General features: G+C 41.3%; 1 protein-coding gene across 6 annotated transcripts in view; it reads left to right on the top strand.

Moving 5' to 3' along the window:
• The window catches only part of HEMK1 (HemK methyltransferase family member 1), a 179,874-nt gene that overhangs the window by 286 nt on the left and 165,611 nt on the right, over positions 1–13,977 (top strand). For 5 of the 6 annotated variants that reach the window (XR_009153962.1, XM_058174005.1, XM_058174006.1 and 2 more), the window contains exons 2-4: positions 2,927–3,372; positions 8,043–8,134; positions 9,482–9,575. Coding sequence is in view for 5 of the 6 variants with exons in the window: in XM_058174005.1 (XP_058029988.1) it covers positions 3,112–3,372; positions 8,043–8,134; positions 9,482–9,575 (447 nt within the window). In the remaining variant the exon portion in view is untranslated. The remainder of the gene's footprint in view (positions 1–2,926; positions 3,373–8,042; positions 8,135–9,481; positions 9,576–13,977) is intronic. The other variant, XM_058174007.1, reaches the window with a different exon arrangement.

Genomic DNA, 13,977 nt, shown 5'->3' with positions numbered 1-13,977 from the left:
ACACTTTGTACAGTTGTATTTGTGTACTTGCAAGTATTGTGCGAAAGCCAGCAAGTTTTCAAAATGTGAATGGATTCTTAGAAAAGATTCGAAAAGTTTATGACAAAAGATTAAGTGGATTCAGATTAAGGTTGTATAATTGTAGGTCCCGTTGTAATTTCTATGGAGATTCTCAGTCATCTAGGTCATGGTTGTCCCAAAGGTGCTTTTTCAAGAGGCAACTGGGCTTTCTGGTTTTTCCCTGAATCAAAACGTCTTCAAAGAAAAACCAGAAAGTCCAGTTGCCTCTTGAAAAAGCACCTGTGGGATGTCCGGTTGTAATAAGCAACTTATTTAACAGATTTTATAAGTTCCATGCAAGTCAATGAGGATAAAGGATAAGTAATTTTTTAATGGAATAAATGAGCTGCTCTTTAAGAATAAGAAAAATACAAAGGAAGAGCTTCCTTTTTCCTCTTGTGACTCTCCTCAAACCCTGTTCAGCTAGGAGACTCAATTTTGTTAAAATATTTAATTTTTTATTTTATTTTATTTATTTATTTTGTCAAGTACATATTAAATAATGTATATAAGTATAAGCATGAATTGAATACATAAAATGAATACAATTAAAGGGAACATTAGGACAGGGACGGTAGGCATGCTGGTGCTCTTATGCACACCCCTTACAGACCTCTTAGGAATAGGGTGAGGTCAACAGTAGACAGTCTTAGGTTAAAGTTTTGGGGATTTTGGGATGAGACTACAGAGTCTGGTAGTGCATTCCAGGCATTAACAACTCTGTTACTGAAGTCATATTTTCTTCAATTCAGTTTGGAGCGGTTCACTTTAAGTTTGTATGTATTGTGTGCTTGTGTATTGTTGTGGTTGAAGCTGAAGTAGTCATTGACAGGAAGGACATTGTAGCAGATGATTTAATGAGCTATGTTCAGGTCATACTGAAGGTGAAGTAGTTCTAAATTTTCTAAACCCAGAATTTCAAGTCTGGTGGCATAAGGTATTTTGTTGCGAGCAGAGGAGTGGAGGACTCTTCTTGTGAAATATTTCTGGACGCGCTCAATTGTATTAATGTCCGATATGCAATGTGGGTTCCAGACAGATGAGCTGTATTCGAGAATTGATCTAGCAAATGTTTTGTATGCTCTGGTTGGTAGGGTTTTTTTATTTTTATTTTTATTTGCATTTTGTCGTGTCCCACTCCTCCGCTGACGGCCGGGTCAGGGAAATCCGAATCAGGCATGCCTCTGCAGCTCTGCCAAAGTCCTAGCAAAGTCCTCAGGGCAGGCAGGAGACCAGGAAGTGACTTCAGCAAGATATGCTTAGACTTTGCCTGACTCAGAGAATGCCAGAAAGTAGGTCCTTTATATAGGCCATGGGGTGTGGCTCCATGACTCAGCACTTATCCAGGCCTGCCCCTCCCTTCCTTCTGTTGCCTCCGTCTATCAAGTCTTCTGACGTGAGGGTCACTCCAGTCTGCAGCTGTTGGCAATTGACCTCCCTCAGGCTCACATGCTGTGGAGGAGGGGGAGGGGTCTAGTTGCTCCGTTTGCCTGGGCATGGAGCCAGAGCTGGGGGCTGGAGATACTTCCTCCTCTTCAGCCTGTCTGGGCATGGAGCCAGGGCTGGGGCCGGGAGGCATACTAGGACATTCCTCCGTGTTCGGAAGCAGATAAGAAGGCCCCGGCTGTGGTGAGATCGGACGAGACACAAAACATTTATATCCTGCCCTTCTCCGAAGACTCAGGGTGGCTTTCACTATGTTAAGCAATAGTCTTCATCCATTTGTATATTATATACAAAGTCAACTTATTGCCCCCAACAATCTGGGTCCTCATTTTAATCTTAATTAAAATGAGGTTAATCTTACCGGAGAAGAAGCTACGCAAGATTAGGTTTACAACTCTTAATGCCTTTTTGGCGATATTGTTACAGTGGGCTTTGGGACTTAGATCATTTGATATGAGTACTCCAAGGTCCTTGACAGAGTGAGGGTCATCTACAAGGTCATGTCCACTTAGCTTGTATTTTGTGTTCTGATTCTTTTTGCCAATGTGTAAGACAGAGCATTTGTTGGTTGAGATTTGGAGTTGCCAATTTTTTTACTATTCCGACACAAAGTCAAGATCTTTTTGAAGGGTAGCCGCATTGTTAAATAGTTTAACATCGGCAAAGAGAATGCGATTACTTATAATATGATCACAAAGGTCTTTTATGTATAATATAAAATATAATGTGGTTTCTTGAACATTATGTGAATCTAGCTGTTATGATTCAGAAATAGTGCTTAGTGTATGGCACAAAAGCTCTGATTTTTGTTTATGCAGCTGTCTATGATTAAACAAAGAACAGCCTTGTGTAATAACCATGAAGATTCTTCAGGTGCTCTAATCAGCATTGTACTACAGTATATACAGCATAAAGTATTTGGAAGTTTTTATGCACGGAGGCCAAACAGGGTAGCAAATCTTTTTATCTCATTGGATTCAAAAGAGATACACTCCCAAGTTTCAAAAGCATTTGCTGGAGCTGATCATGTTTGATTTTATTTCACCATAATTGATCTGATAGAATTAAAATATTATGATGTTAAAATGGGATGGGAGAGTGAACCATTTAGAAGTTATATAATGTACAGGTTATGACATAACAACCAAAAAGTTTGCCTAAGTGTATTGAGAAGCAACAATTGACAGTCACTTCATATAATATATAATGTGTCTAAGGGGACTTTAATGTGCTGTATTCAGTGAAAGCAACTTTGCCACCTGAGTGGTGCACACTGAGAAGAACATGGCTAGAGATACACTTGGAAAAAAATCCCATGTTAACATAATATATGATACTGTAATGGTCTATTTTTTTTCTGTGAAAAGTAAACCTGTTTTTAAGTTGAGAAGATTTATTTGTTTATTTCTCCATTTCTTAGTTTTCTACTAGGACAAGATGGCATTTGAATCTGACACTGATGTTCTTCTCTACAAAAACGATGCATTCAGAATATTGTGCCATGGTGATGTATACTGTTACACCAGACTACTGACAGAGGCCCTGCAGTAGTCCTGCAAAGGAGAATCAGTGCTTATACCTAAAAACTGATATTTTTCTGAAGCAATGACACCTTTCAGCAATGTTTTTTACAGGAAGATTTTATGTCTGTTCTCTTACCATGGATATTTTAGAATGCATCGAATGGAAGATACTCTTCTAAATGCCTGGCACAGACAACTGAGAAATTACTCCTATCATAAAGTCAATGTGATCTCAGCTGTTGATGTGGTCAAGTATTGGCAAGGCGTGTTTGAGGCAAACAATATCCCAGAAGCACAGACATCTTCTGAATATATTGTTTCTCATGTCCTGGGAGCAAAAACAGTTAAGTGCTATGGGTGAAATTAGAGCTATAGTACAAGTTCTGTAAAACTACAGATCAACATTAAATACAGTGATCGAAATATATTTTTTATATTTTTCTATATCTCTGCTACACTGGGGTGATTGTCCAAATATTTTCAGCCCAGAATTGGATGATCTAATATAATATGTGTACTGAGCATCAAAATGGATCTCTCAGGATCAACCTTACGTGTGCTTTGGCACATAACAAAACTCCCTAAGTGATAAGTAGCACTTCTTGCAGGCAAATTGTAGCTTGGGTGTGCTTCCAAAGAATTGTGCTGGTCAAAGTACATGGAATTGTTCACTGTTTGCAATGGCATTGGCTTTTAATATATCTTTTTCTTGATTATTAAGTACAGCAGATGTATATGTGTCTTCATTTGCCATAGAATATAATGGCTAAGCTCCTACTCCCGCTCTATAACTAGAAATTAGGTTTAATCAGCAGTTAGAAGAACATGCTCATACATCATCACTCATCTGATTAGTCCCTTTGGGGATAAGTAATATGCAGAGTGCCAAGAAAGAATAAATAGTTGGATAATGAAATTACAGTAAAGGCATCATTCACTTCCCTACCTTTCTGTCTATTCACATCGTCGTCTCCATCATGTCTATGTACCACGTTCCACATTTTTTCCTACATTTATAGCTTTCTCAGCCAACTGAGTTATAGATTCTTTACCTGCAGCTTTATCATTTTTGGCATTATTAAAGTGTTTATTACTTCATTTTCTTCTACTTTAGACACTATTTTTTTTTCTTGAGTACTAACATTTTTAGCATTGTCACCAGTTATGGTAAATGGAGATTTTCATAAAGAGGATTTTTTAGTAAAATTAGAAAAAGTGTACACAGCCTTAATCCTACCTGTGTCACAAGTAACATAGCATATATAAACTGCAATTCTTCTTAAAAGGTGTTCAGATTAAAAACTGCCTAAGAAACCCACAAAAATAGTCACCTTCTAGGAAAACAGAATAACAGAGTTGGAAGGACCTTGGAGGTCTTCTAGTCCAACCTCCTGCTTAGGCAGGAAACCCTACACCAGGAGAAGATGGACAACATAAATCTTTTAACAAATAAAAATAAAAAACCTACATACAGTTTTATATAGCTAATAAATTTCATTTCACTGATGCTCGTATCACTGAATTTGTTCAAGCAGAGGCTGAACAGCCATCTTTTAGAGATGCTTCTAAATTGGATTCCTGCATTTCTCCTTTGTTTTGCTTTGTTTTTTAAAAAAACAAGTTTTATTAAAAATTTCCTTTTACATACATATTTTATGCACAGAGTATTGACCGGGTCACATCTTTTACAATTTATAACATAGTTATATATATTTTATAATCCGTTCCAATCTACTTTTTAGTTTCTCCAAATACAATTTGCATATTTCAATTTCTGTCATGGTCTTTTTCTCTACTTTTTTATTTTATCTTAATTTCTTCTTAATACATAGTATATAAACAATATTACCATCTGCCTTTCACGTTCTAATTTCTTAACCTTACTTCAATTAATTATCTTATTTCTCCATTTATAAAATATATTTCTCAAAATCCTCATCCCCTTTTTTTAGCTATAAACAATGTGTTTCATCTTATTCAATTTTTATATTGAAACCCTTTAACTTAAGCAATATCACTTTCCATTCTTAATTCCTGATTTCTTATTATAACATCAATTAATTGCCTTATTTCATTACCTTTCAAGTTTATCTCTTCGTTTCAATTGTTTTCATAAATGGACCAAATTATCACTTCATATTTCATCCACTGTTCATTTTGCAATAAACAATATACATCTTCATATTTATTTTTTACATCACATTTTTTAGCTATAAGCCATATACTTCATCTTCTTCCATTTTTACATTGAAATCCTTTACCTTAATTAACCTTCCACATCTTATCTTAATGTCTTTTAAGTACATAATAAGCAGTATCAATTATTTTTTTTTTGTTTACATTTATACCCCGCCCTTCTCCGAAGACTCAGGGCGGCTTACAGTGTATAAGGCAATAGTCTCATTCTATTTGTATATTTTTACAAAGTCAACTTATTGCCCCCCCAACAATCTGGGTCCTCATTTTACCTACCTTATAAAGGATGGAAGGCTGAGTCAACCTTGGGCCGGGCTCGAACCTGCAGTAATTGCAGGCTTTGTGTTCTTAATAACAGGCCTTACCAGCCTGAGCTAAACCGGCCCCTTATTTCATCACTTACAACAGAATATTTAAAATCTGTATCACACTTTTTTACTTTTCAAATTTATCTCTTAATTTTAGTTATTATAATTGAATCAAATTGTCACTTCATATTTCATCTACTGTTCCTTTTACAATACACAATATATATCATCATATTTACTTGATACTTTCGCAATTACTAGTATTAATATAGTTCCTTTAGCTCTATGATTATATACCTTATTTCCCTTCCTCCTTTCCACTTTTCTTCCCCTTTTAACCATTTTCTCTTGGTCCCTCCAGTATTCTACTTCTTAATGTTTTTCTCCCTTTCTCCCATTCTCTTTTCTTCTTTTTTATTATTTTTATATTTATTATATCTTTTCTTCTGAATCCTTTCTCTTACTTTTAGGTCTATTGCTCGCATAGTTCACCCCAAGTTTTTGTCTAATCTGTTCCCATTTCCTTCTCTTCCCTTTGATTGCTTCTTTTTTGGAAAATATTTCCCCTCTCCATTCTTTTTTTTTCACTGTTAATCCCAGTGTAATTGTTTAGCTTTTTTCCCCTAGTCTCTTCCCCTTTCCTTTTCTCTCCTTTGCTTGCTTCTTTTTTAGAAAATATCTCCTCCTATCCCTTCTTTTTTTGCCATTTTTAATCCCAGTGTAATCATTTAGCTTTTGACCTTCAATTTTATTTATTTTTATTTATTTATTAATCATACTTTTATACCGCACCATCTCCCGTAGGACTCAAGGCAGTTCACAGGCATATTAAAAGACAATATAATAAATAAGCATTAAAAACCCAATTAAAACTAAATATTATCAAAGCCGAAATCACTAAAAACGGTAAAAAACGGTTAAAAACCCATTAAAATTTAGCTAAAACATTTTATTCTTAGGCTAGTCCAGGTAAATTTCTTTACCTTCAATATTATTTTCTTGCTTCTCATTTATGATCTCTTTGTCCTGTTGAGTATGTTCTAACAAAATTACTGACTTTTTATTAACCGTTAATGATTCACTCATATTTTGAACCATCTCAATTAATTCCTGCCACGTATTGATATTTTAGCTTATATTTAATTAAAATTTAAGTCCATATACTTATGTCCAGCTGGTATCCAGTACAAATGTTTTTCCAATCCAATCCAATTTAAATCTTTTTTTATTCCACCTCCTTTAACAGTCAAGGCCAAGCAATTTGAGTAAAAACAAATACTCCTTAATTTTTCTCACAACTCTTGTAGTGCTCAAGGTAACTATAGTTACGTTTTTCCAATTTTCATGCTATTCATTGTAGTGCTTTCTTTTCACCAGCAATGTCTCTCTCCAATCCACAATTTTCAGACCCACAAAGTATCCAATTTGCAAAGGTATTTTAAATCCACATATCAAATATTTTCTCTCAAATTTCTTCTTCTTTTCTTGCTTTTAATTTTTCCAAATTCAGTTTTAAATCCAGTTGTAAAGTTTCCTTTCTTGGGTTTTGCTATTTTAACCTCCTCTTTATTCTTCTTTCAAAATTCAAAACTCTCAAAACTGTCAAAATTATTTCAAATCCTCTTTAAAAAGTATTTTCCTTTGGGTTTCTTTTTCTTATATCAATTTTAGTTTCTCCAAATCCAATTTCAAATCCAAATAAAAAGTTTTCTTTTCTGGGCTTTAATGTTTTAATTTCTTCTTTGTTCTTCTCCCTCCATTAAAATTCCCAAGTGCCAAATAGCCACTATTTCCTCGCCGGGACATCTTTTAAAGTTTTTTTAACATTTCCTTTTTACCTATGAGTTGGCCAATCACTCACCCAGTACCAATACTCCGTCCAAACACCGCTCCTGCACAATTCTTATTTCAGTTGCCCCAGCTTCAAAGCAGTCATAATGGCCACCACCCCCACTGCCAGTTCAAAGAGTTTCCTCCAACCTTTCAGGGAACTTGCCTGTTCCTCTTGGCCGTCCAAAACGCTTCTCCTTCTTCACTGTCTCTACAAGACAGTTCCGGTCCAAAGGCCCCCTGACAGCGGTTTGTCTGGCTGGATTTTCACGAGGCTCATTAGAGCCCACTATTTTCCAGCCAGTCTCGCTGGGACGCTTCCGGTCTCTCCTGCTATTCTCTTTTGTTGATATTAGTTCAGCCTTCATCACCATCTCCCCAAAGGATAGAAATTGAGCTATGTGGGCTAAGCTGATGTTTATGTAATGGTGGTTGAATTCCTCCATCAAGGCCATCTCTGTAATTTCTCTATGTGGGGGAGACACATCAACATCTGTAAAAAGTCCAGTGTTTCCAGATGACATCAAATTGTGATGACATATCAGAATGGCATCCAACATACTGGATTTAGTTTTTCTATAGGTTTTTTTTAAATAATGGCCATATATCTATGATGGGTAGGTGACCGTTTTACAAAGAATGTGTAGGCTTTGTTTAAAATAAAATATTTATTATTCAGTTCCAGAGTCTGAATGCCAGCAGCATATCTGCTCCCCTTTCAGCAAAGCAACAAAAACAGATCCAACAGCTCTGTGCGAAACGACTACAACGGTAGGCACTCTGGTCTTCCTTTTTTTTCATCTGGGAGTTCTTTGTAAACATGGAGCAAGTAGAAACTAAAGCAGCCAAATTGCAACATCACCTAATTTGAAACCTTCCCTGAACCCTGTGTCCTGAAATAATGGGAGAAAAGAGATAGAGACATGTATATAATTCTTTTTAAAAGAGACAGTTTCAAGATAACCCAGAGAGGAGATACCCTGCCCCATCACACACACACACACACACACACACATACACACACACTTGAGTTAGGAATAATCAATAAAAGGAATAAGCAATAAAAGAGAGTTCAATAACTCAGGTATTAACTATCCCGACTGTCTTTATGGCAAAATTGTAGATTTGCATTTAGTGTTTAATTAAATTGTGAGTAAATCTGTTTGAAATCTATGAAGCCATACTAAGAAGAGCACCAGCAAAGAGATGTTATAGATCTAGTAATATTTACTAGCTTAAAGTATCATAGGTAAAGATAAAGGTTTCCCTTGTCCAATTGTGTCCAACTGTAGAGGGTGGTGCTCATCTCTGTTTCTTAGCCAAGGGAGCCAACGTTGTTCACAGACATCTCCGTGATCATCTGGTCAGCATGACTATACCCTGAGCCGCACGGAATGCTGTTACTTTCCCACCAACGTGGTACCTATTTATCTATTCACATTTGCATTATTTTGAATGGCTAGATGGGCAGAAAGAGGGGCAAGTAACAGGAGTCAATCCATTGCACAATGCTTGGATCTTGAACCCAGGCTGTCAACTTTCCAACTGACAAACCCAGTGTCTTCAACCGCTGAGCCATCACACCCAGGGGTGGGTTTCACTTACCTTTGCTACCGGTTCACTCGCACATTACTAAAGCCCTATTTCTACAGTAAAAGAATGTACAGCATCTGATTACTAGCGTAGTCGTACTTTGAAATAAGTTACAAGCTTAGGAAGCTTTCAGGTTCTATTGTACTTTCTGTTCGATGAAAAGCAGAACTCTTGTGAAGAGTTGTCTTATGTCTTGGGAAGCTTGAATGCTAAACTAGTCTCTAAAAGTGGAGTAAAACCATGTTGTGGAAGGATGCAATTGAACAATTGGCAGAGTAATGGATAAGCTCCCATGGAAAACTGGTGATAAAGAGCTTCTTAATGACATCAAGGTACATTTAGAAATTATTTATGATAAAATGCTCTCTGGTAGTACTGGATGTTCTTGTCTTCCATTTCATTCACGGAGGAAAGGAAAAAGGCGAGTGCGGTTTGTGTTTTAGCAACTGATGTGAAAATAAATAAGATAATAACATCTTGTACAACTTTGGCCAAAAGTATCACACAACTCACCTTCTATTCCAGGATGCCAGTACAGTATGTTCTTGGTGAATGGGATTTCCAAGATCTGACACTCAAGATGAAGCCTCCAGTTTTCATTCCTCGACCAGAGACAGAGGCAAGTTATTAGAAAGGAAAAACTGCAGCTGTTTTCTACATGCATATAAGTGCCTGCAACCTTTGTTTTGAAGGAAACACAATGGTGATCAGTCAGCTTCAGGGAACCTAAATAGGAACAGGAGGTTCTTGACTCTGCCTTCTCGTAGCGTAGGGATTTTACATTTATATGTTGGTCCCATTATTTATTTATTTATTTATTTATTATTTAAATTTGTATACCGCCCTTCTCCCGAAGGACTCAGGGCGGTTCACAGCCAAGTAAAAATACAATACTATAAATACAAATTAAAATACAGTTAAAAAACTTATTAAAATTGGCCAGAATTAAAATTTAGAACTAAAACCCATTAAAACCCATTAAAACACTAACCCAGTCCAGCGCAGATGAATAAGTAGGTTTTAAGCTCGCGGCGAAAGGTTCGGAGGTCCGGAAGTTGACGAAGTCCTGGGGAGTTCGTTCCAGAGGCGGGAGCCCCACAGAGAAGGCCCTTCCCTGGGTGTCGCCAGGCGACACTGTCGCGCCGATGGCACCCTGAGGAGCCCTCTCTGTGAGAGCGCACGGGTCGGTGAGAGGTATTCGGTAGCAGCAGGCGGTCCCGTAAGTACCCGGCCCTATGCCATGGGCGCTTTAAAGACATTCACCAACACCTTGAAGCGCACCGGAAGGCCACAGGTAGCCAGTGCAGCCTGCAGGATAGGTGTCACTCGGGAGCCACGAGGGCTCCCTCTATCACCAGCGCAGCTGCATTCTGGACTAACTGTAGCCTCCGGATGCCCCTCAAGGGAGCCCCATGTAGAGAGCATTGCAGTAGTCCAGGCGAGGCGTCACAAGGCGTGAGTGACTGTGCACAAGGCATCCCGGTCTAGAAAGGGGCGCAACTGGCGCACCAGGCGGACCTGGTGGAAAGCTCTCGTGGAGGCGGCCGTCAAATGGTCTTCAAAAGACAGCCGTTTATCCAGGAGAACGCCCAAGTTGCGCACCCTCTCCATCGGGGCCAATGACTCGCTCACGACAGTCAGCCGCGGGCTCAGCTGACTGTGCGGGATGCCGGCATCCACAGCCACTCCGTCTTGGAGGATTGAGCTTGAGCCTGTTCCTCCCCATCCAGACCCGTCGGCTTCCAAACACGGGACAGCACTTGATAGCTTCGTTGGGGTGGTCTGGTGTGGAAAAGTACAGCTGGGTGTCATCAGCGTACAGCTGGTACCTCACACCGAAGCCACTGATGATCTCACCCAGCGGCTTCATATAGATGTTGAACAGAAGGGGCGAGAGAATCGACCCCTGCGGCACCCCACAAGTGAGGCGCCACGGGGCCGACCTCTGCCCCCCCGTCAACACCGTCTGCGACCGGTCGGAGAGATAGGAGGAGAACCACCGATAAACGGTGCCTCCCACTCCCAATCCCCCCAACCGGCGCAGCAGGATACCATGGTCGATGGTATCGAAAGCCGCTGAGAGGTCTAATAGGACCAGGGCAGAGGAATAACCCCTATCTGGCCCTCCAGAGATCATCCACCAACGCGACCAAAGCCGTCTCAGTGCTGTAACCGGGCGGAAGCGGACTGGAGCAGGTCCAGATAGACAGTTTCCTCCAGGTGCAGGGGAACTGATATGCCACCATACTCTCTACAACCTTCGCCGCGAGCGGGTTGGAGACTGGGCGATAATTACCTAAAACAGCGGGTCAGGAAGGCTTCTTGAGGAGGGCCTCACCACCGCCTCTTTCAAGGCGGCGGAAGACTCCCTCCAACAAGGAAGCACTCGTAATCCCTGGAGCCAGCCTCGTGTCACCTCCTGAGTGGCCAGCACCAGCCAGGAGGGCACGGGTCCAATAAACATGTGGTGGCATTCAATCTACCCAGCAACCTGTCCATGTCCTCGGAGTCACAGGGTCAAACTCATCCCACACAACATCACCAAGACCGCCCTCAGACGTCCCGTCCGAATCGCTGCAATCTTGGTCCAGACCGTCCTTCAGCTGGACGATTTTATCGTATAGATAACCGTTAAACTCCTCAGCACGTCCCTGCCACGGGTCATCCCGCTCCCCTGGTGAAGGAGGCGGGTCACCCAAACAGGGCAGCTGGGCGGTTATCTGCCGGCGCAATGAGGGAGGAGGCGAGCAACGCCTCGCTTCCTCAGTGCCACTAGGTAGGTCTAGTATAGGATCTAACTAGTGTCCGATCAACCTCTGAGCGGCTGGACCTCCAGGAACTCTCTAGGCGTCTTCTCCGGCGTTTCATCCCCTCAGCTCCTCGGAGAACCAAGGGCGGTTGGGATCTACGCCGGGTCAGAGGCCGCAAAGGCACGACACGGTCTAAAGCCCCAGCCGCAGCCCGTTCCCAGGCTGCAGCTAGTTCCTCTGCCGTGCCGTGAGCCAGACCCTCAGGAAATGGCCCAAGCTCCGTCCGGAACCTCTCTGGGTCCATCAGGCGCCTGGGACGGTACCAGCGTAATGGTTCCATCTCCCTGCGGTGTTGGGTAGCGGTCAGAAAGTCCAGGCGAAGGAGAGAGTGATCTGACCATGACAAAGGTTCAATGACTATTTCCTTTAAGTCCAGATCTCTCAACCACTGACCAGAGACAAAAATCAGGTCCAGTGTGCCACCCCCGATGTGAGTGGGGCCATCCACTACTTGAGTCAGGTCCAAGGCCGTCATGGAAGCCAAGAACTCCCGAGCTACCGTCGATGACGAGCCGGCAGATGGCAGGTTAAAGTCCCCCATGACTAAAAGTCTGGGGGTCTCCACCGCCACCCCGGCAAGCACCTCTAGGAGCTCGGGCAGGGCAGCTGTCACGCAGCAAGGAGCCAGGTACGCCACCAGCAAGCCCATCTGACATCTATGACCCCACCTCACAAAGAGGGATTCACACCCGGCTATCTGAGGTACAGTGGTCTCCCTCGGCTCTAGACTCTCTTTAATCACAACCGCCACCCCTCCACCCCTACCCTGGGCCCTCGGCTGATGGAATGCACGGAAACCCGGTGGGCACATCTCAACCAGGGGCACACCCCCTTCATTGCCCAACCAGGTCTCCGTAACGCCTATAATATCCCCGGCACCCCCCTGAATTAGATCATGTATTAGGGGGGCCTTATTGGCCACGGACCGTGCGTTGCATAACACCAGACGAAGGCCCAGGCTCTGAGGGTCCTGACCATCCGGGGAACGGGTAAAGTTAGGGGGATCGGGGCACGCGATCGCCTGCATACATCGAACGCGTGACCCCCTATGTCGATACGATCCCCCCCTTCCGCCATATCTGCCCCTCCCACTTACCGTGCCAATAGACTCACCCTCACACAAAGGAACACCCTCCCCCCCCATAACCTCCGAACCCATTTGATAATCGCCACGAGCATGCGCTGGAACTGGTTTCCCTCCCGACGGGCTACCCCCATCACCCGCCCTACCCCTCCCACCCCTTAAAAATGCCCTGTCTAAAAACCTGATGACTTGAAAGAAATTTTTAGAATAAGTTAAATTGCCATTTTCTTATCTCCCGCGATGCAATTTTTCTCTTGAATGTCTCACTTTTTTCACAAACCTGATGTCTAGAGTGTGGATGTTTCCCAAAAAGCAACCACTAAAAAAGTTCCAGTTCCTGTGGTTATTTCTAGGTTGGAAATTACAGTTTATCCATTGGGCAAGGACAGTTTCTGCCTTGCTATGGAACATGATGATGAATTATTTTGTGATCCCTTATAGATCCCAGATTCTAACAAAGGATCTGAACCTCAGTACATCCCTTAATAATCTGGATGCCAAATCTGCTTTTGCAAAAGGAGCTTAAAAGGAATGGCCCAACCTAAAACTGGCAATCTTAATGTTACTTTCTATGCCAGGCTCTCATCGTCAGTTACAGCTTGCCCACCCAGTTTTTAAACAAGTACCGATATGTGATGCAAGTGGTCATAGGGAAAACAAAAGAGTAGTGTCACTATTTTGAAATCTACCTAGGCCAGCCTGGTTTGTGGTTAAGTATACCGTCGTGTTCTATCTTTGTGTTTGCCAACAAAGCAAATATTATGTGGGGCTAATTTCAAAGCAAAACACAGCAATGGGGTTCTTTTTTCAACCCTTAATTTTAGCTGATCCTCTATCCTTCTCCCTCTCTTTGCTCAAATTCCTGAACGGACCTAAACCGGATGAGTGGGATTTGTCAGTTTGTTATCAGTTAGTTACACTGTACTAATTTTTGAATGATCTTCTTACCAATAAAATGTACATTTAATGTAATGGGTAACAGAGACTGGCAGTCTGAAGAGCATAATGTTAGCACCAGATATTTCTTCATTTATCTTCCTGGAATACTACAGCTACTTTAACACTTGAAATTCTCTAAATAAGCCCTATTTTAACATTCTTTTAAAAAATGCTTCCATGTTACTGAC

The sequence above is a fragment of the Ahaetulla prasina genome, chromosome 2 (assembly GCF_028640845.1).
Source record: "Ahaetulla prasina isolate Xishuangbanna chromosome 2, ASM2864084v1, whole genome shotgun sequence".
NCBI classification, from domain to species: domain Eukaryota; kingdom Metazoa; phylum Chordata; class Lepidosauria; order Squamata; family Colubridae; genus Ahaetulla; species Ahaetulla prasina.
Note: the sequence above shows the minus strand (reverse complement) of the source record. Positions and strands in the feature narration are given on the sequence as shown.